This window comes from Salvelinus fontinalis, chromosome 4, assembly GCF_029448725.1.
Source record: "Salvelinus fontinalis isolate EN_2023a chromosome 4, ASM2944872v1, whole genome shotgun sequence".
Taxonomy (NCBI): Eukaryota; Metazoa; Chordata; class Actinopteri; order Salmoniformes; family Salmonidae; genus Salvelinus; species Salvelinus fontinalis.
In genome coordinates, this window is record NC_074668.1 from 57,954,584 (window position 1) to 57,977,539 (window position 22,956).

Here is a 22,956-nt window from a genome sequence, read left to right on the forward strand (position 1 = left end):
CACGCTGATCCTAGACAGGTTAAAGGGGTATCAACCAGATTCCCTTTCCAATGGCTTCCTCAGGCTGTGACCAGGCTTTAGACATAGTTTCAGGCTTTTATTTTGAAAAATGAGCAAGATTTTTCAAAACTAGTCAGGTGTCCTCTGATTAGTTCCTGCGCGCGAGAGGGGTAGCTCTCCATTTTCTTTCTCTCTTTTATTGAATAGGTTACGGTCCGGTTGAAATATTATCGATTATGTTTGTTAAAAACAACCTGAGGATCGATTAAAAAAAAACATTTGACATGTTTCTACAGACATTAAGGATACTTTTTGGAATTTTCGTCGAACGGAACGAGGCTTTGGTTTTCTGAACATAACACGCAACCCAAATGACGTTTTTTTGTTATAAAAGTAATATTTATCGAACAAAAATAACATTTGTTGTGTAACTGGGAGTCTCGTGAGTGCAAACATCCGAAGATTATCAAAGGTAAGCGATTCATTTTATTGCTTTTCTGACTTTCGTGACCATGCTAATTTGAGGCTAGCTGAGTAGCATTGATTGATACACTCACAAAAGCTTGGATTGCTTTCGCTGCAAAGCATATTTTCAAAATCTGACACGATAGGTGGATTAACAACAAGCTAAGATGTGTTTTGGTATATTTCACTTGTGATTGCATGATTATAAATATTTTTTGTAATATTTTGCGCCCTGCAATTCAGCGGTTGTTCAGGAAAAGGAGGGATCCGTATCACAGAGAAGTTAAATGCTGTGGTTTGTGCTTTCGGTTTTGCGTGAATGCTGCCATCTTTCCATGGTTTCTGGTTTGGGTAGGTTTTAATAGCCACAGCTATTAAACATCCCCTATACACTTCCTGATGAACTCATTCACCATGTCTGTGTATACGTCAATGTTTTCTCAGAGGCTACTCGGAAAATATCCCAGTCCACGTGATCATAACAATCTTGAACCATGGATTCCGATTGGTCAGACCGGAGTTGAATAGATCTTAGCACGGGTACTTTCTTTCTTTTTTTCTCTTCTTTTTTTTTACCCCATTTTTCTTCCCAATTTCGTGGTATCCAATTGTTAGTAGTTACTATCTTGTCTCATCACTACAACTCCCGTACGGGCTTGGGAGAGATGAAGGTCGAAAGCCATGCGTCCTCCGAAACACAACCCGACCAAGCCGCACGGCTTCTTAAAACAGCGCGCATCCAACCCGGAAGCCAGCCGCACCAATGCATCGGAGGAAACACCGTGCACCTGGCGACCTGGTAAGTGTGCACTGCGCCCGGCCCGCCACAGGAGTCGCTAGTGCGCGATGAGACAAGGATATCCCTACCGGCCAAACCCTCCCTAACCCGGACGACGCTAGGCCAATTGTGCGTCGCCCCATGAACTCCCGGTCGCGGCCGGCTGCGACAGAGCCTGGGCTCGAGCACGGGTACTTTCTGTTTGAGTTTCTGCCTATAGGAAGGGAGGAGCAAAATGGAGTCATGATCAGATTTACCGAAGGGAGGGCGGAGGAGGACTGTGTAAGCATCCCGGAAGGGGGAGAAGCAGTGGTCGGTGTTTTTCCAGAGTAAGTACTACAGTACAGTCAATGTGTTGATAGAACTTCGGTAATGTTTTCCTCAAATTTGCTTTGTTAAAATCCCCAGCTAAAATAAATGCAGCCTCAGGATATGTGGTTTCCAGTTTGCATAATGCCCAGTGTAGTTCCTTGAGGGACGTTGTGGTATCGGCTTGAGGGGGAATATACACAGCTGTGACTATAACCGAAGAGAATTCTCTTGAGAGGTAATACGGTCGGCATTTGATTGTGAGGAATTCTAGGTCGGGTGAAGAAAAGGACTTGAGTTTCTGTATATTATCACAATCACACAATGAGTTGTCAATCATGAAACATACACCACCGCCTTTCTTCTTCCGGGAGAGATCTTTATTCCTGTCTGCGCGATGTACTGAGAACCCAGCTGGCTGTATGGACGGGGACAGTATATCCCGAGAGAGCCATGATTCCGTGAAACAGAGTATGTTACAGTCCCTGATGACTCTCTGGAAGGAGATCCTCGCCCTGAGCTCGTCTACTTTATTGGCCAGAGACTGAACATTAGCGAGTAATATACTTGGAAGCAGTGGATGGTGTGCACGCCGCCTGAGTCGGACTAGAAGTCCACTCCGAATACCTCTTCTCCACTGTGTCTTGGAGCAGCCTCTTGGATAAGTTCAATTGCCCTGGGGGTTACGAACAAAGAATCCAATTCGGGAAAGCTGTATTCCTGGTCGTAATGCTGGTGAGTTACCGCCGCTCTGATATCTAAAAGTTATTTCCGGCTGTATGTAATAACACAAAAAACGTTCTGGGATAACGTAAGAAATAACACACAAAAAAACAAATTACTGCAAAGTTGCTTAGGAGCTAGAAGCAGAACCTCCATGTCTGTCTGCGCCATCACTCGCACCATTATAATCAGTTGTTATAAAACAATGTGCTACTCAGGCTAATAAAATGTGATTGATTGACTATTGTAGGCTTAGTCCCAGTCCCAGCATCTCAGGCTCTGATTGGTTGAGGCGGCCTGTGGTTTCCAGAGGGAATTGTGGGTAGTGTAGTTGGCTGAGGATGAATGTAGATCATGATTGGGCTAATCAGTGCTAATGAGACAGGGTACGTCAAAAGCGCATGTGGCATCCCCCCTGTGAGGAATATGAGAGTGTGTGCGTCATGCGTAATACCCATTTCTTTAGAGTAGCTGGAGGAGTGCAGATGTTCTCTCTTCCCCTCTCGCTGCATCCTTCCCTCTTCCTTTCCCTATTCCCTCTATCCTTTGTCCCTCTCGTTCCACTCCCTCTAGCTCTATCATTAGCCGAACAGACTGTGTGAGTATTCAGTGAAAACAGAATCATATATGAATCAGAGACAGCATGAGAGTAAAAAAAAAATTTGAATAGTTTAGATGATCTAATTCCACAACAATGTTTAAACTGCATCAGGAGACCCGTTTCGAGGTCTGGAAAGCATGAATAATACATTTGGATTTTGGGGTGAAGTTACCCTTTTAATGTAGGTGGCACTAGCAAGAGACCGTTGGTTAGCAATGTTTCTGCAGCGCTCATGTAATTGCAGAGTTTGCAAAACAAATGCCCACCGGATTGATGCAACTCGTCATGATATCATTCTGCCAGGTAGGCAGAGGCTACTTGATCCTATTCACTGATCCTATTCACTGATCCTATTCAAATCACTGGTAATAATGTGTCAATAAAGCACTACTGTTTCTACAGTCAAATCAAATCAAAATGAATTAGTCACATGCGATGTATACAACAGGTGTAGTAGACCTTACAGTGAAATGCTTACTTACAAGCCCCTAGCCAACAATGCAGTTTCAAAAAATATGGTTAAGAATAAGAGATAAAACTAACAGGTAATTAAAGAGCATCAGTAAAAAATAACAATATATAGAAGGAGGTGCGGGTACAGAATCAATGTGTGGGGGCACCGGTTAGTTGAGGTAGTATGTACACGTAGGTAGAGTTAATTAAAGTGACTATGCATAGATGACAACAGAGATTGGCAGTGGTGTGGAGAGGGGGGGGGGGGGCAATGCAAATAGTCTGGGTAGCCATTTGATTAGATGTTCAGGAGTCTTATGGCTTGGGGGTAGAAGCTGTTTAGAAGCCTCTTGGACCTAGACTTGGTGCTCCTGTAACGCTTGCCGTGCGGTAGCAGAGAGAACAGTCAATGACTAGGGTGGCTGGAGTCTTTGACAATTTTCAGGGCCTTCCTCTGACACCGCCTGGTATAGATGTCCTGGATGGCAGGAAGCTTGGCCCCAGTGATGTACTGGGCAGTTCGCACTACCCTCTGTAGTGCCTTGCGGTCGGAGAACGATCTGTTGCCATTCCAGGCAGTGATGCAACCAGTCAGGATGCTCTCGATGGTGCAGCTGTAGAACCTTTTGAGGATCTGAGGACCCATGCCAAATCTTGTCAGTCTCCTGAGGTTTTGTTGTGCCCACTTCACGACTGTCATGGTGTGCTTGGACCATGTTAGTTTGTTAGTAATGTGGACACCAAGGAACTTCAAGCTCTCAATCTGCTCCACTGCAGCCCCGTCGATGAGAATGGGGGCGTGCTCGGTCCTCTTTTTCCTGTAGTCCACAATCATCTCCTTTGTCTTGATCACGTTGAGGGAAAGGTTGTTGTCCTGGCCCCACATGGCCAGGTCTCTTACCTCCTCACTATAGGCTGTCTCGTTGTTGTCGGTAATCAGGCAGGTTACATTCGTGTTCTTGGGCACAGGCACTATGGGGCTTCACGGAGTCGGTACAAACATGTTGGTATTACAGACTCAGACAGTGAGAGGTTGAAAATGTCAGTGAAGACACTTGCTAGTTGGTCAGCGCATGCTCGCAGTACATGTCCTGGTAATCTGTCTGGCCCTGCGACCTTGTGAATGTTGACCTGTCTAACGGTCTTACTCACATCGGCTGTGGAGAGCGTGATCACACTGTCTTGCTGTACATCTGGTGCTCTCATGCATGTTTCAGTGTTATTTACCTCGAAGCCAGCATAGAAGTGATTCAGCTCGTCTGGTAGGCTCGTGTCACTGGGCAGCTCTCGGCTGTGCTTCCCTCTGTAGTCTAATGGTTTGCAGGCCCTGCCACATCCGACGAGCGTCAGAGCCGGTGTAGTACGACTCAATCTTACTCTTGTATTGACGCTTTGCCTGTTTGATGGTTCATCGGAGGCATTGCGGGATTTCTTATAAGCTTCCGGATTAGAGTCCCGCCCCTTGAAAGTGGCAGCTCTAGCCTTTAGCTCAGTGCGGATGTTGTCTGTAATCCATGGCTTCTGGTTGGGGTATGCACGTACGGTCACTGTGGGGACGAAGTCATCGATGCACTTATTGATGAAGCCAATGACAGATGTGGTGTACTCCTCAATGCCATTGGAGGAATCCCGGAACATATTCCAGTCTGTGCTAGCAAAACAGTCTTGTAGCTTAGCATCTGCTTCATCTGACCACGTTTTTATTGATCTACTCACTGGTGCTTCCTGCTTTAATTTTTGCTTGTAAGTAGGAATCAGGAGGATGGAATTATGGCCAGATCTGCCAAATGGAGGGCGAGGGAGACCTTTGTATGCATCTCTGTGTGTGGAGTATAGGTGGTCCAGAGTTCTTTTCCCTCTGGATTCACATTTAACATGCTGATAGAAATTTGGTAAAACTGATTTAAGTTTCCCTGCATTAAAGTCTCCGGCTACTAGGAGCACCGCCTCTGGGTGAGAGTTTTCTTATGGCAGAATACAGCTAATTCAATGCTATCTTAGTGCCAGCCTCTGACTGTGGTGGTATGTAAACATCGACAAAGAATACAGATGAAAACTCTCTCGGTAGGCAGTGTGGTCTACAGCTTATCATGAGAAACTCTACCTCAGGCGAGCAATAGCTCGAGATTTCCTTAGATATCGTGCACCAGATTTTGTTTACAAAAATATATAGACCCCCGCCCCTTGTCTTACCAGACGCCGCTGTTCTATCCTGCCGGTACATTGTTTAACCAGCCAGCTGTATGTTGATGTTGTCGTCATTCAGCCACAACTCCGTGAAGCATAAGATGTTTCAGTTTTTAATGTCCCTGTTGGTAGTTTAATCTTAAGCGTAACTCGTCGATTTTATTGTCCAAAGATTGCACATTTGCTAGTAGAATTGAGGGAAGTGGGGGTTTATTCGATCGCCTTTGACTTCTCAGCAGGCAGCCCGCTCTCCGGCCTCTCTTTCTCCGCCTCCTCTTCACGCAGATCACGAGGCTCGAGGCCTGTTCCCGAGGGAGCCGTATATCCTCCGCCTCGGGCTCGTCAGAGTTGTGAAAGAAGAAAAAGGATTCTGCTAGTTCGTGGTGAGTTATCGCTGTCCTGATGTCTAGAAGTTATTTTCGGTCATAAGAGATGGTAGCGGCAACATTATGTACAAAATGAGTAAAAAAATAAGTTACAAACAACGCAGATAAACAAACGAAAAAACACAATCGGTTAGGGGCACATAAAACATCTGCATTCGGCTCCTGCGCCATTTTAGGGTCCCTCCATTACCACCAATGGTCTCACTTATCTCAGGGATTTAGCTACTGTGTCTATGCATTAACTCTGAGGGATTAACACAGGTTCATTATCACCAACACAAAGTCATTAAGAAAAAAATCCATATGCAAAACTAGACACAGATATGCAAAACCATACACAATGCACTCTCATACACATTACAGGGGTACATACGAATGCATGCATAATGGTGCGCACAAGGCAGATCTCCCTTTCTCTTAGTCTTTCTCTCTCTCTCTCTCTCTCTCTTACACTCACACATGCACACGCATGCACACACACACGGACACACACACATACACACGAACACACACACATGCACTGCAATCAGTGTCTCACATGTGTTAATAGATCGGTAATGCTTAGGCTCTTCCTCTCTCCCACTAGCAGTGTTCCGAGCACTGGGATCAATGGAAAATTCTTCCACGGGAAGTCTGTAATCTCCCTAACACAGCCCACCAACTCCCTCTTCATGAAATGTGCACACACACGCACACAGAAACACATGTGCGCATACGCACACACACATACACGCACACAGAAACACACGTGCGCACACACACGCACACACACACACACACACACACCATAACCGAGGGCACTGTATGAAGAGGTCTTCGTCAACTGATGGTGCTGTCATACTGAACCCCTGAGCGAGCTCAGCTCACCCATCCATTTCACCACCTCCACAGAGGGACCTGGCCCTGAACAGCTGCGTGTCTGCTGCAGTATCATTCCTCAGTGTGTGTGTGTGTGTTTGTTTGTCTTCCTCTTGTCTCAAGAGGACCACAATGGAAATGAGTCCCAGACTTTATTGTGTGTTATCCTCAATGATTTTACCTCATACCTCATTTACCTAAAATAACGGTAAAATAAATAAATAAAATAAATAAAATGTGCACGTATGGCTTTTTCAAGTAACATATGTGCTTGTTTTTTTTTTTTAAACGGTCGAATGAATAAACTAAACTGAAACTAAACTTTGTGTTCGTGTGTGTGTGTGTGTGTCTGCGTGTGTATTGGTATGTGGCCAGAGGATATACAGAAAGCCCTGTAATAAAACTAGTGAGGACCTCTGGAGATTGAAGATGCACTGAGAACCAGTGATGTGTTCATTAGTGGACCCTAAGGACTACTAACGATGTGGCATGTATGATGCGTGTGGGTTGAGAGATAAGACGGATGAAAGCCTTCCTCCTGAGTTACAGAATAACTGAGGTGTGGCGTCAATGGATCTGTTCTTATAAAGAAGTCTTCTACGGTGTGATAGACAACGACTAAGGTCATACGTTCCAAGGTGACTCAATAACACATTCACAGACCCTCAACACCATACATCACTGAATCAAACAAGCTGCTCCTCGGTCGACACAGTGTGAATGACCAGATAATCCCGCAGGCTATCGTACGGCAGAGGATTACACACTCACACCCTCTCCCTCGCTCACGCAATTATGTCCAAGGAAGGCCAAACTGACTGACATTCATCTCGCTGCATCCTCCGAAGGTTACCTAGGGGCCAACACACACACAGACACAGACACAGACACAGACACAGACACAGACACAGACACACGCACGCACGCACGCACGCACGCACGCACACACACACACACACACACACACACACACACACACACACAGACACAGACACAGACACAGACACAGACACAGACACAGACACAGACACACACACACACGTACACACAAGTACACACGCACCCATCCAATAATCGCACCATCCGGCCTCTCCTGACCAATCAATGGCCTGGCTCTGCGTGGGCTGGGCATTCTTAATGAATCGTAAGGATTGATTGGGGAGCCGCTCGTTCTCAGCTCTTCCAAATCCCGCGTTAATTGAAATGCAATACGGAGCTCAGGGCCATGGAGAGGGACGTCAATTGGAACATCCTCTCAGAAATCAAACCGCCATCTGTTGCTGTGCTAACGAGGGCTGTGTCCGAAAACGTTACGAACTGTCAAATCCTTGCTTCCTCAGATCTTGTTTCCTCAATTTTGTCTCAAAGCACACTGGAGGAGAGGATCCAAAGGACCCTCCCCTGGGTCTCCTTCTCCAATGAGCTTTGAGAGGACAGCCTATTGTAGGAGTAGAGAGAGAAAGAGAGAGGGGATGGGATGTTTGACTGTTTTTAGTTTCGAATGAGCCTGAATGAGTCTGGAGCTGAGGACTGCAACCAGAGTTGTGCTGCGTTGGCGTAATGTGAGTTGGCTGGAGGATGTTCTGCGTACACATTGGGAATACCGGGTATTTGCTGCAGTCACGCAAACACTCATTCAGATAGAAGACCGCCGTGTTATGATTGTCACCACATAGTGTCATGTTAAACAATCACTTATAGGAGAGGAGAAGTTTGATTTGAGGATTGAACTGAGTCCCTCGTTGAAAGCTTTCGATTGTTTATTGGTAACAACGGTTGGACTCGTATGTTTCCGTCTAGTTTCCAATCGAAGCGTATCTATGGAAACACTGCATGTGAAATAAAAAAAGACTCGTAGAGTTAGTCTTCACTCTGTAACTCCCAGCTCTCCTTGTGGTATGTAAATGATAACTAGCCAGGGCTGGGGAGAGAGAGCATATGAAGGCCATTCATTCTCATATGAGAGTTCTGGAGGTGACGGGCTGAGAAATAGCAAGCTGAGCGTCTCTCCTGTTCCCAGCTGCAATGGTGATGACTACATCACACAGAATACATTATAGCATAATCATACAGAGAAAGAGATAGAGAGAGAGAGAGAGAGAGAGAGAGAAAAAGAGGGGTTCAGAGAGATAGAGAAAGATTGGGAGAGAGAGCACGAGAGAGAGAGAGAGGGAGGGAGAGAGAGAAAGTTCCAAAGGAAGAGAGACATTGTAAATGCCATAAGACATTTGAAATGACTCCAGTCCTTTGGAATTGTTGTGTTTACTGTGAATGTTTCATTTTTTATTTCACTTTTGTTTATTATCTATTTCACTTACTTTGGCAATGTAAACACGTTTCCCATGCCAATAAAGCCTTTCAAATTTAATTTGAGAGTAGAGAGAGAGAGAGAGAGAGAGAGAGAGAGAGAGAAAGAGAGAGAGAGGGAGAGAGAGAGAGAGAAAGAGAGAGAGAGGGAGAGAGAGAGAGAGAAGGGGAAGTGATGGTGCTGTCAGGGAAAGCAGATTAAGGTCAGCTGTGATTCATCAAGTAAGGGCAGATGCTCTCTTCTGTGGCGGATTGCAATCTGTATTCTTTAATTTTATCCCCCTTTTTCTCTTTAGCCTCCTCACCCGGTATCACCCCCTCCACCAGCGCCATCTCTCTCGCTCTCAAGGGCTCAGACATAGACACGCACAAGCATGCTCCCACACATGTATGCACGCACGCACAAACACGATAGAGACTCACTAAGCTGTAAATGCATATAAACAGTCACATACATACGCACACACACACAGTGTGTAAAAGGTACTCAGTAGTATTAACACAATTAACCAAGTATGGACACCATTAACTAAGTCAGCCACTCGTTGAGAGCAGAAATGAAATTATTCTAGTCAAGCAAGACCAAGATCAAGAAAACCTCTACATTGGCTTCTCCTATTAAACCCAGCAAAAAAACAAACGTCCTCTCACTGTCAACAGCGTTTGTTTTCAGCAAACTTAACATGTGTAAATATTTGTATGAACATAACAGGATTCCACAACAGATACATAAACTGAACAAGTTCCACAGACATGTGACTAACAGAAATTGAATAATGTGTCCCTGAACAAAGGGGGGGTCAAAATCAAAAGTAACAGTCAGTATCTGGTGTGGCCACCAGCTGCATTAAGTACTGCAGTGCATCTCCTCCTCATGGACTGCCTCCAGATTTGCCAGTTCTTGCTGTGAGATGTTACCTCACTCTTCCACCAAGGCACCTGCAAGCTTCCGGACATTTCTGGGGGGAATGGCCCTAGCCCTCACCCTCCGATCCAACAGGTCCCAGACGTGCTCAATGGGATTGAGATCCGGGCTCTTCGCTGGCCATGGCAGAACACTGACATTCCTGTCTTGGAGGAAATCACGCACAGAGCGAGCAGTATGGCTGGTGGCATTGTCATGCTGGAGGGTCATGTCAGGATGAGCCTGCAGGAAGGGTACCACATGAGGGAGGAGGATGTCTTCCCTGTAAGGCACAGCATTGAAATTGCCTGCAATGACAACAAGCTCAGTCCGATGATGCAATGACACACCGCCCCAGACCTTGATGGACCCTCCACCTCCAAATCGATCCCGCTCCAGAGTACAGGCCTCGGTGTAACGATCATTCCTTCGACGATAAACGCAAATCCAACCATCACCCATGGTGAGACAAAACCGCGACTTGTCAGTGAAGAGCACTTTTTGCCAGTCCTGTCTGGTCCAGTGACGGTGGATTTGTGCCCATAGGCGACGTTGTTGCCGGTGATGTCTGGTGAGGACCTGCCTTACAACAGGCCTACAAGCCCTCAGTCCAGCCTCTCTCAGCCTATTGCGGACAGTCTGAGCACTGATGGAGGAATTGTGCTTTCCTGGTGTATTTCGGGTGGTTGTTGTTGCCATCCTGTACCTGTGCCGCAGGTGTGATGTTGGAATGTACCGATCCTGTGCAGGTGTTGTTACACGTGGTCTGCCACTGCGAGGACGATCAGCTGTCTGTCCTGTCTCCCTGTAGCGCTGTCTTAGGCGTCTCACAGTACGGACATTACAATTTATTGCCTTGGCCACATCCTCAGTCCTCAACCCTCCTTGCAGCATGCCTCAGGCACGTTCACGCAGATAAGCAGGGACCCTGGGCATCTTTCTTTTGGTGTTTTTCAGAGTCAGTAGAAAGGCCTCTTTAGTGTCCTACGTTTTCATAACTGTGACCTTAATTGCCTACCGTCTGTAAGCTGTTAGTGTCTTAACGACCGTTCCACAGGTGCATGTTCATTAATTGTTCATGGTTCATAGAACAAGCATGGGAAACAGTGTTGAAACCCTTTACAATGAAGATCTGTGAAGTTATTTGGATTTTTACGAATTATCTTTGAAAGACAGGGTCCTGAAAAAGGGACGTTATTTTTTTCTGAGGTTATATTTTACACATACATCCCCCCTCTCCGTCTCACACAACCAATTTCCTGCCATCATGACATATTTTCTACACTTATCTGGTCTCACCAGGTGGTCCTCTAACAGCCGCTAGCCCCCCTTTCCTCATTCCTGCCACCGTCCCTCCATTCGCCACACCCCATCCATCCCTACCACCTTGACTGTCTCCCTCTTCCCCCCTCCCATCTCCACCATCTCCCTGGCTTACAAATGCTAAATGTTCCATTAGGACTAAAGTCTGGATGCTCTACCTCTTGCTGGGCCCAGGGATGACACATAGGCGCACACACACACACACACACACAAACACGCACACTCACAGACATAAAATGCAATTGACACTGTACAGTGTGCCTGTGCCCACACACGTGTGTTGTACATCAATGGACATCAATGGACATCCACACCTCTGTGTATGTTCTAACCCCACAGCTTGTGTCACTTTAGGAGAAGTGAAGACTCATTACACAACAAGAGCTCACGGTCTCACTTCAGTATTCAAAATTTGTCCAGGCGGGTGTGGATAAACATCTATGGGTGAAGTTAAAGTAGGTAAGGATTAAGGCTGTATCACATCCGGCCGTGATTGGGAGTCCCATAGACGGCGCACAATTGGCCCAGCGTTGTCCGGGTTTGGCCGGTGTAGGCCGTCATTGTAAATAAGAATTTACTTACTTGCCTAGTTAAATAAAGGTTAAATAAAAACAATTGAAATAAGGTTTGGGATAGGGTTCAAACATAAAAAACTTGACAGTTAAGTTTAGGCATTAATTCGGAGTGGTTGAGGTAAGGGTTAAGGTTTGGGAAAGGGTTCAAACTGAAGAAAAAAAAATACGAAAATCAAGTACCCAGAACTGGGATTGAACCCCCAATCCTCAGAGTTGTAGCTCACGTTTTAAGCCCTTCCTCTATCCCCATCTACAACACCCTAGTGCGAGTCTACTCGATGGTAACAAGCACTCGCGTTGCGCCTAGTGGATGATATTGACATTGCATGCATGCACAAGGCATCTCCCGACGTCCTGGGGACCTGGGAAAACGTCTAATACTGCAGTGGATCTGGTGTGACTTGGCTGCATTATGGTATAGCTATATCCATAGAGCAGAGTAGGAAGTTGTAATATGGAGTGAGATTAGATGATTGTAAATATATAGAACACGCGACTCCAGTTATGTTGTATAATTTGCAATGACTCTCACTCGATATTCTTAGTCTAAATGCCAGGGATGACATCATTATCTCAGAAGGGTGCTGGTGATGATGTTAGGTGGTGTACTCTGGCTCTGCACCTTCTCGTCTCCTCCGGTCTCTAAATGTCAAGTCGCCGGTCTGTGTGTGCTCAGACTGTCTTCAGCTGTTACAAACGCACCATCAGTCTAGGACCACACACACACACGCACGCGGACACACGCACACGCAAATGCAGAAGCACATGCAAACGCCATGCTAATACTGCTACAGAAGCCAGAGAGAGATGGAGAGAGATGAGTGAGACAAACAAAGAGGAAGGAGGGATGGAGAACAGTGTTAATCCCAGCATGAGAGAGAGTAGACGGGAAATACGTTTTGGCGTTCATTTTCGATGAAGGGCGAGAAGGGAAATAAGCTAGAGGCCGAGGGAGTACGGAATGAGGGGTAGAAAGACATGCGCACGTGTACGCGTGCACACACACACACACACACACACACACACACACACACACACACACACACACACACACACACACACACACACACACACAAACTGAAAAGATGAAAAAACAGATGTAGGGTACCTGCGGCAACGGCCTTTGAAACAAAGAAACACGTCAGGATTCAGGAGTGCACTTGCGTTGAAAATCAAACCTTTTGAAAATGCCAAAAAAGTATGAATGACTTTTGAGGCGAGACAACAGAGGAAGGGAATATGTTTGTTGCCTCCGAGTGCGTGTGTGGTGTGTTGTCTGGTGGATCTGCCTTGTGTAGGGGGAAAGACAGACGGCCAATAACTCATGCTGGAAAGACGTCATTTTCTCCCCTCCCCTTTTCAAAGCCAATCACTCCCTGTTCCTATGACAACAAGCCCCTCAGATGTTGAGACTGGGAGAGTAGAGAGAGAGAAATATAGAGAAAGAGAGAGAGAGAGAAAGAGAGGAAAGAAAGATTTGAACACATTTGAAACATAAAGCCTGATAGAACGAGGGGAAAATGTGTCATTCAACTCAAACTAACTTCAGACACACACACACACACACACACACACACAAACACACCCTAATCAGAGTTAACGACCCATTAACCAACTAAACCAAGGCCGTGGAAATGAAGAGTGAGAGGGTTAAAGTGTTGAGTAGGCCTGATGGGTGGAGTAATGGTCCTCTCTCTTCTCTCTCCCATTCTCTCCATCCCACTTGTTCTCTCATTAGGCTGAAAGAACAACATCAGCGGAAAGGAGAGGCAGCAGCTCTGAAATGGCCCGTTTAGCTGACTGCACACACACACACACACTGTACACTCTGAACACACACCGTACACACACACACACCATATGAGAGGGCAAGAGTGTGTTTGCACTTTCACAAATTATTACATATTTTTTTATTTACAGTATTACTGTATACACACATCTTAACAAACTCTACTTTCCACTGCCTTGGTGAGTGCACGGTGCACACACGCATGTGCAGACTGACAAAACACACACACGTTTAACTGCCCATACCGAGGGGTGACAATGGGAATGAGGGAAAGTAAAGCATGTGCTTTGTCAACAGAACATCTCCCCCGCTACATCCTAGTGGGCCCACTGGAGTCATGATATTTAGTCCACACACACACACACACACACACACACACACACACACACACACACACACACACACACACACACACACACACACACACACACACACACACACACACACACACACAAGCCAGGGTGTTTTTTTATTAAGAACATTTGTCACCCATGGCTGCCTGTAACCCTTTCTCTATGCCGTGGACAAAGCAGTGTGACAGTGCCAAGCACCACACTAACCTCCTGCACTGGTACACCATCTATCTCACTCTATTGAGGTGTTGGCACTGCTGAAGTGTGTGTGTCTGTGTGTGTGTGTGTGGGCCAGCGTGCGTGCTAAGTGTGTCATGATGATCTCATCCTGTGCGTGTTTGTGGTGTGTGCGTGTGTGTGCATGGTGTGAGCACATACAGCATGCTGTACGTTTGCGCTGCACCCCATTCAAATTGAATCTGCCCACGATCCAATTACATCCCAATGAGATGCTTCGGCGTGATTTCCTGAGATGGAGAATATGCTGCATCCCACGAAGGGTAATTATACTAGATCGGATTAAGGCCTGCTCCATTCTCCTGACTCCCATGGTATACTCCACCATAAGGGCTTGTTATTGCAGAGAAGCAAAGTCGAGTCTGGCTATTGATGAGGACTGGTCTAATGAGGAAATGCAGAAGAGTTGCTCAACATATTTTGCCGTTCATAGGCCCCAATACTCCCACACTGACATAAAGATGCACACACAAACACACATACCCATACACATACGCCGACACACAAAGACAAAGAGCTATGGAAGGTTCGGAGGGCATCTCTATTACTCTGTTGAACATAACAGCACTATCCCTGGAAAACCTCCTGTCAGACACCGCAGGTCAACACTCTACTCTCTCTACTACAGTAACAGGAAGTCATATCACCCTCTTTTTCTAACAATAACAACAACAGAGGCCGTTATGGCTCTCCATTGTAACAGGTAGTGCCACGCCCCTGGTCTTACCTTCATGAGGACAGACTCGCTGAGTTTCTCCCTGTTGACGATCTTGATGGCCACTTTCTGACACGTGACACAGTGGATTCCCAGCTTCACCAGGCCTGAAACACACACATAGGCAAATAGTGTGTCAAACACACACACACACACATATACACAGCAAACACCGTCAAACACATAATAAATGCGACACAGGAAGAGTGTGTTAGTTAAATCCCACATCTGAAACACACACACACACACACATGCACACGTGCGCAAACACACACACACACACACACACACACACACACACACACACACACACACACACACACACACACACACACACACACACACACACACACACACACACACACACACACACACACACACAAAGCAAAGAGGGTCAAACACACAATAGCTGAATGAGTATGGCTGCCTTGTTCCAACCAGTTGTATCAGGTGTTTTTTGTGCTGGGCTGAAGCACTCAATGACTCCAGGAACAGAGTTACCTTTGCCTTGTGTATCGACCAAAGTCCCACCGAAGGGAACCAGAGTTAATGTCATCGAGTAGGGATTGTCATTGAGTAGAAGAAAGCCTCAGAGCGTTGGGCCGGTAACCGAAAGGTTGCTGGTTCGAATCCACGAGCTGACAATGTCAAAATCGGTCCTTCTGCCCCTGAGCAAGGCAGTTAACCCACTGTTCCCCGGGCGCCGAAGAAGTAAATGTTGATCACGGCAGCCTCCCATCACCACTCTGATTCAGAGGGGTTGGGGTTAAACGCGGAAGACACATTTCAGTTGAAGGCATTCAGTTATACAACTGACTAGGTATCCCCCTTTCCCCTTTATCTCCCTCGGATAAAGAATACACACACGCATACAGATGAAAAGAGAGAGCATCGGTCAGGCCACAACAACTCTATATAATAGAAAAGCATCCTTCAAAGCTCCTCGTAAAAACCACTGTATCAAGCCACCCGAGGCCCACGTCTCCCATCTCGCCATTGTGCATCGCAAAGTAAATGTCAACTTCTATATAAACAGCAACGCGAAAGAATCAATGCCGAGAAAGCGATGGCTGTATTTTATGACACACACACACACACACACAATGGCGACATCCATATTTTTCAAAGAGCTGACGCTGGCGATAGGGTGTCACTTTCTACTAAAAGGGCTGTGTCTAAAACATCACCGGATACTGCATATGCGCCGTTTTTACTACCTGGCCTACATATTTCAGAGGAGATGTACATATCCTACATTTGACTGGTGATTTCCCCATGGGTTTCCCCAAAGGGGCGAGGAAACTGGGAAACCGGGGCCTTTAAGCACCAGTGGCTTTGAGCCAAGATGGCAGCCGCAGGGCTCTTTTATGTTAGGCAGTTAGAGCCGGAATGGCATCCTGGACGACATTCACAATGTGCCATTGATCTTGCTGTCAGCGGAGCTCGGGGACTGCTGCTCGATTGCCTGGCCAACATGGGTTAGAGACCCCAGCAACCACTTTACAACAGGTAATGAATATTTGATATTGATGTAATTGCCTCGAATAGATTGTGTTTGTGCGTGTGCGTGCGTGTGCGTGTGTGGACCAGAAGTCCCCACAAGAATAGGAAACAACCAAAAATGTGACCAACTGGGGATATTTTGTTGGTCCCTACGAGGTCAAACACTATTTCTAGGGGGTTTAGGGTTAAGGTTAGAATTAGTGTTAGGGTTAGAATTATGTTAAGGGTTAGGGTTAGGAGCTTAGGTTAGTTTTAGTGTTAGGGTTAGGAGCTAAGGTTAGGTTTACGGTTAGGGTTAAGGTTATGTTTTTCGGGTTAAGGTTAAGGTTAAGGTTAGGGTAGGGGAAATAGTACGGGCTAGGGTAAAAGTTAGGTTTAGGGTTGTGGTTAGGGGAAATAGGATTTTGAATTGGACTGAATTGTGTGTCTTCACAAGGTTAGCGATACAAGACTGTGTGCGTGTGTGCGTGCGCGCGTGTGTGACGGCACCAAAAGGCAAACACATTAGGAGTGTGAGTCAGTGAAAGAACAGGAAAATATAGGGAATACGGTGAAAGAGATTGGAGAATGGAAGAGAGATGACGTGCGCTCAGTGAAGCTGTGGGCGTTAAAGAGAGAGTGAGAGTGAGAGCGAGAGCGAGAGCGAGAGAGAGAGAGAGAGAGAGAGAGAGAGAGAGAGAGAGAGAGAGAGAGAGAGAGAGAGAGAGAGAGAGAGAGAGGGAGGGAGAGAGAGAGAGACTGAATCAGCCAGGCACATATTGTATTGTAACAAGCTAAATCCCATAAAAATATATATAACAGTATATACTGGATCCAAATTAAAGTAGAATGCGTAAAGTGTATAGATAGACAGTAAAAGACAGAAGTGATCAACAGTCTCGGAATCCACTTCTGTTGTAACATTATTGAGGTAAGGAGAAATTAACTTCTGTTGTTGGCAGGATAAGGAGATGAGAGAGGGGAAGATGAGAGGGAGATGAGGAAACATACTGTGAACAGTACAGAGAAGGACTCAGTTTACAATTTACAATGAGCTGTATAGCAGTGAGAGTATGAGCCACTAAGTCAACTCCCCTGATTCTAAGCAAAGACTAGACTAAGACTAGAACACACAACACACACACACACACACACACACACACACACACACACACACACACACACACACACACACACACACACACACACACACACACACACACACAACACGCACACACAACAGAAACATATACACACACACACACACACACACACACACACACACACACACACACACACACACACACACACACACACACACACACACACACACACACACACACACACACACACACACACACACACACACACACACCCATCCAATAATCGCACCATCCATCTGACCAACGCGACTGAATTAGCAGCACATCCCCATTGATTTCTCCTCCCTCTGACTCCCCTATCCCTCCTTCGCCTGTTAAGATCAATACAACCCAAAGCCCCTCGAGGACGATGTCATCAAAACTCTCAAGGCTAGATGTCCAACCAGCCAAAACCCTAAGGATCTCTAGTCCGAGAGCTGGGGATAGAACCTGGCTTGAATTCAATAACTGATTCATCTTCTAGATATATCTCACTGCTTTAACTTCCGACAATACTAAATCCACTTACATGTGGAGTGGGATATACTGTATGTAAGCAGGTGGGAAATGAGGAGGCCCATCCATGCTAAACATCCACTGTGTCAATTAGGCTACTGCTGACATGTTCAATAGTTCCTGTGGGACAGGGGGTTTGGCTGCTGGGGTGCTGTACGCGTATTGTGTACATGCAGACACACATCCACGCACGCACATGCACACCCGTACAAATGTCTACGCGCGCGCATACAGTGGATTCGGAAAGTATTCAGACCCCTTGACTTTTTCCACATTTTGTTACGTTACAGCCTTGTTCTAAAATGGATGAAATAGCTTTTTGTCCTCATCAATCTACACACAATACCCCGTAATGACAAAGCAAAGACAGGTTTTTAGACATTTTTGCAAATGTAGTACAAATAAAAAACTGAAATATTACAATTACATAACTTTTCAGACCTTTTACTCAGTACGTTGTTGAAGCACACTTGGAAGTGATTACAGTCTCAAGTCTTCTTGTATATGACGCGACAAGCTTGGCACACCTGTATTTAGGGAGTTTCTCCCATTCTTCTCTGCAGATCCGCTCAAGCTCTGTCAGGTTTGATGGGGAGTGCCGCTGCACAGCTATTTTCAGGTCCCTCCAGAGATGTTCGAGCGAGTTCAAGTCTGGGCTCTGGCTGGGCCACTCAAGGACATTCGGAGACTTGTCCTGAAGCCACTCCTGAGTTGTCTTGGTGGGTTCCACTCTACCATATAGGCCTGATTGGCGGGTTCTTGGTCACCTCCCTGACCAATGCACTTTTCCCCCGGTTGCTTAAGTTTGGCCAGCCGCCAGCTCTAGGAAGAGTCTTGGTGGTTCCAAACGTCTTCCATTTAAGAATGATGGAGGCCACTGTGTTCTTGGGGACCTTCTGCAATGTGTTGATACCCTTCCCCAGATCTGTGCCTCGACACAATCCTGTCTCGGAGCTATATGGACGATTCCTTCGACCTCATGGCTTGGTTTTTGCTCTGACACGCACTGTCAACTGTGGGACCTTATATAGGCAGGTGTGTGCCTTCCCAAATCATGTTCAATCAATTGAATTTACAACAGGTGGACTCCAATCAACTTGTAGAAACATCTCAAGGATGATCAATGGCATTTCTAGTGTCATAGGAAGGGCTCTGAATAGTTGTGTAAACAAGGTATTTCTGCTTTGTATTTTTAACACATTTGCAAGAATGTGTCATTATGTGATATTTTGTGTAGATTGATGAGGGAAAAACATATATCTTATCCATTCTAGAATAAGGCTGTAACATAACAAAATGTAGAAAAAGTCAGGGTCTGAATACTTTACGAATGCACTGTATACACAGACTGTAGGCACGCAATCTTGCAATCCCACAGAAACACACACCAGTACACGCGTACACATGCACTACTGTATACACACATACAACGTAGGCACTATACTTGTGAACACATACAAACACAAACATGTCACTGCCTGGAGTGATGATGCTCAACTGATCAATGGTGAGAGGTCAGCTGTCAGGGAGGTCAAAGGGTGGGGTATGATCTGGTCATGACCTTTAACATTAACACATCTACATAACCAGCATGACACATCTCACAAATCTCATTACCAACTCAAACCAGGGGTTGGAACCTGTTCAGGGAGCAGAACAGAAAACCGGAAAATAACACCATTTATTGAGGAATAGAATCAGAACCAGGAACGAAAGTGATCTATACTGTTCCGGAAGAGAACCATTATTTTATAAGCATGGGAACCAGTTAGTAACGTTCCTTTACATTCTGGGCATTTTTTTCAGTCCCACAAAAAACGCAACAAAGCCCTCACTCTGTCACTCAGAAACGTATTTCAGTGTCTGCCTGCCAGCTGAAAATCTTAGCCAAATGTGTGTGCGTGTAGGCTACCTGCCCCATGTAGGCTATGTCGTGTCTTTGGCTATGCCGGATTAAGTGATATGACATGCTATTCTATAAAATAATTTCTCTGCAATTAATACTAATACCTTCTGTTGGGAGAAGGATGGGCAACGAGGGAAAACCATTCAAACAAATTATATGCCCTCCTAAAACTGGTTATAACTCCATTTCTGTTTGTGATATTAAGATTCTAACAATGGCAGTGTGTTATATAGACTTATTTAGGAATAGTCAAGGACCCAAGGTGGGCATGATTAAACAAATGTCAGAGCAATACAAATAAAAAATGATGATAAGTCAAAATGACTGCTTTAGCGGTTCTAGTGTTAAAAAGGAATAGAAAGGAACGATATAAACAGGTTCGAACTGGTTCAGAACTTTATTTTGCAGGTCGGAACAGTGGAACGTAATGGGAAAAAATAACTCAATGATTGGAAAATAACTTTGGTTCCAACGCCTGACTCAAATGGACACTAAAACACATTCATACACGTATGGGTTCAATTGCATGTTTCATATACAATCCCACAATTCACCGCCTGTTGACGAGACTCATTAAACCCGCAAAATATCAGTCTCAACGTCAACAGTGAAGAGGCGACTAAGGGATGCCTGCCTTCTAGGCAGAGTTGCAAAGAAAAAGCCATATCTAAAACTGGCCAATAAAAATGTAATATTAAGAACACAGACACTGGAAAGAGGAACTCTGCCTGAAATAGTAGTCATTTTGCTCAGTTGTGCACCGGGGCCTCCCACTCCTCTTTCTATTCTGATTAGAGCCAGCTTGCGCTGTTCTGTGAAGAGAGTAGTACACAGAGTTGTACGAGATCTTCAGTTTCTTGGCAATTTCTCGCATGGAATAGCCTTCATTTCTCAGAACAAGAATAGACTGATGAATTTCAGAAGAAAGTTTATTTGTTTCTGGCCATTTTGAGCCTGTAATCAAACCCACAAATGCTGATGCTCCAGATAGTCTGAAGGCCAGTTGTATTGCTTCTTCAATCAGAACAACACTTTTCAGCTGTGCTAACATAATTGCAAAAGGGTTTTCTAATGATCAATTAGCCTTTTAAAATGATGAACTTGGATTAGCTAACACAACGTGCCATTGGAACACAGGAGTGATGGTTGCTGATAATGGGCCTCTGTACGCCTATGTAGATATTCCATAAAAAATCTGCTGTTTCCAGCTACAGTAGTCATTTACAACATTAACAATGTCTACACTGTACATTATTTCTAATCAATTTGATGGTATTTTAATGGACCAAAAAAATTGCTTTTCTTACAAGAACATTTCTAATTGGCCCCAAACTTTTGAACGGTAGTGCATTTGATCATATTACCTAACAACGTCAGACAACGAAGACAATATGATTTCTGACTGACTATAATAAGGCATCCATAGCGAGTTTAAAGTTCAAAGCGATCGTATGCAGTTACTGTGAGTCTACCGAGTATTAACTAGAGCTATCATAACTATAGAGGCATCAGTTCTAAGGACACAATGCCACGAGTCATCTCTTTACAGGCTCTGCTGTGTTTTACCAAAAGAGAATATTTTCAATCAAGTACTGTTGTTCGAAGCCTATGGCCTAGGGGTGCAGTTTGCCACCCACACACACTCACACACTCTGTAGTGCATACTCAGTAGTGGAGTCCACAGTCGAGTGGCTACTCTTCTGCACCACTTCAGGCTGCTATTTTTAAACAGCAGTCGACAGGGTGCAGAACACAGCAAACTGCAGCTGCACGGAAATGTCTTTCTGCCTCCACCAGAACTTGGGTTGATGAACATCAATGCAGTTTGGGGAGTTTTCTCAGTGAGGCAAGTTCAAACATGCATGCAAGCATGTGATCAACTATTTCAGATGTCAGGAGGATAGAACATCACAACAACTGAGTGTGTGTGTGTGTGTGTGTGTGTGTGTGTGTGTGTGTGTGTGTGTGTGTGTGTGTGTGTGTGTGTGTATGTGTGTGTGTGTGTGTGTGCGTATGCCTGTGTGCGTGCGTGTGTGTGTCTGTGTGTCTGTGTGTGTGTGTGTGTGTGTGTGTGTGTGTGTGTGTGTGTGTGTGTGTGTCTGTGTGAGTGTGTGTGTCTGTGTGTGTGTGTGTGCGTGTGCGTGTGCGTGCGTGCGTTGTGATGGAGTTTCCTCCAGAAGGGAAGCATCTGTAGCTGTCACAGGCTGATTGATGACAGCTCTGAATATCTGAAATATGCATTAGTCCTGCCACAGATGGAATCTGTATATTGGCCTATTTACATCCCATTATACAGACAAGGTGTTACACAAACATTTCCAAACACACACACACACACAAGACTTCTCTTATCACCACCCAGTTCCAATGTAACCTACAGTGCCTTCAGAAATTTTTCACAACTCTTGACATTTTCCACATTTTGTTGTGTTACAAAGTGGGATTAAAATGGATTTAATTGTTGTTTTTGGTCAACGAGCTGCACAAAATACTCTGTAATGTCAAAGTGGAAGAAAGATTCTGACATCTGTCAACCCCCTGAGTCAACACATGTTAGAATCACCTTTGGCAGCGATTCTAGTTGTAAGTCTTTCTTTCTGTGTCTCTAAGAGCGTTGCGCACACACTTCATGTGTTGTGAAATCTGTTGTGAAGGTATTGTAATGTTTTTAAAATTGTATAACTGCCTTCATTTTGCTGGACAAACACAAATGTTGCTGGACAAACACAAATACACCTGGATTGTACAATATTTGCACATATTATTTTTGAAATCCTTCAAGCTCAAGTTGGTTGTCGATCATTGCTAAGCAGCCATTTTCAAGTCTCGCCATAGATTCTCAAGCCGATTCAAGTCAAAACTGTAACTAGGCCACTCAGGAACATTCAATGTTGTTTTGGTAAGCAACTGAAGTGTATATTTGGCCTTGTGTTTAAGGTTGTTGCAA

General features: G+C 45.2%; 1 protein-coding gene across 1 annotated transcript in view; it reads right to left on the reverse strand.

Annotated features, from left to right (window-relative positions):
* LOC129852897 (serine/threonine-protein kinase BRSK2-like) overlaps nucleotides 1-15,191 on the reverse strand; it is a 95,311-nt gene extending 80,120 nt beyond the window's left edge. Inside the window, exon 1 of the mRNA XM_055918505.1 lies at nucleotides 14,976-15,191. Coding sequence (XP_055774480.1) covers nucleotides 14,976-15,191 — 216 coding nt within the window. The remainder of the gene's footprint in view (nucleotides 1-14,975) is intronic.
* Nucleotides 15,192-22,956: the final 7,765 nt, after the last annotated feature.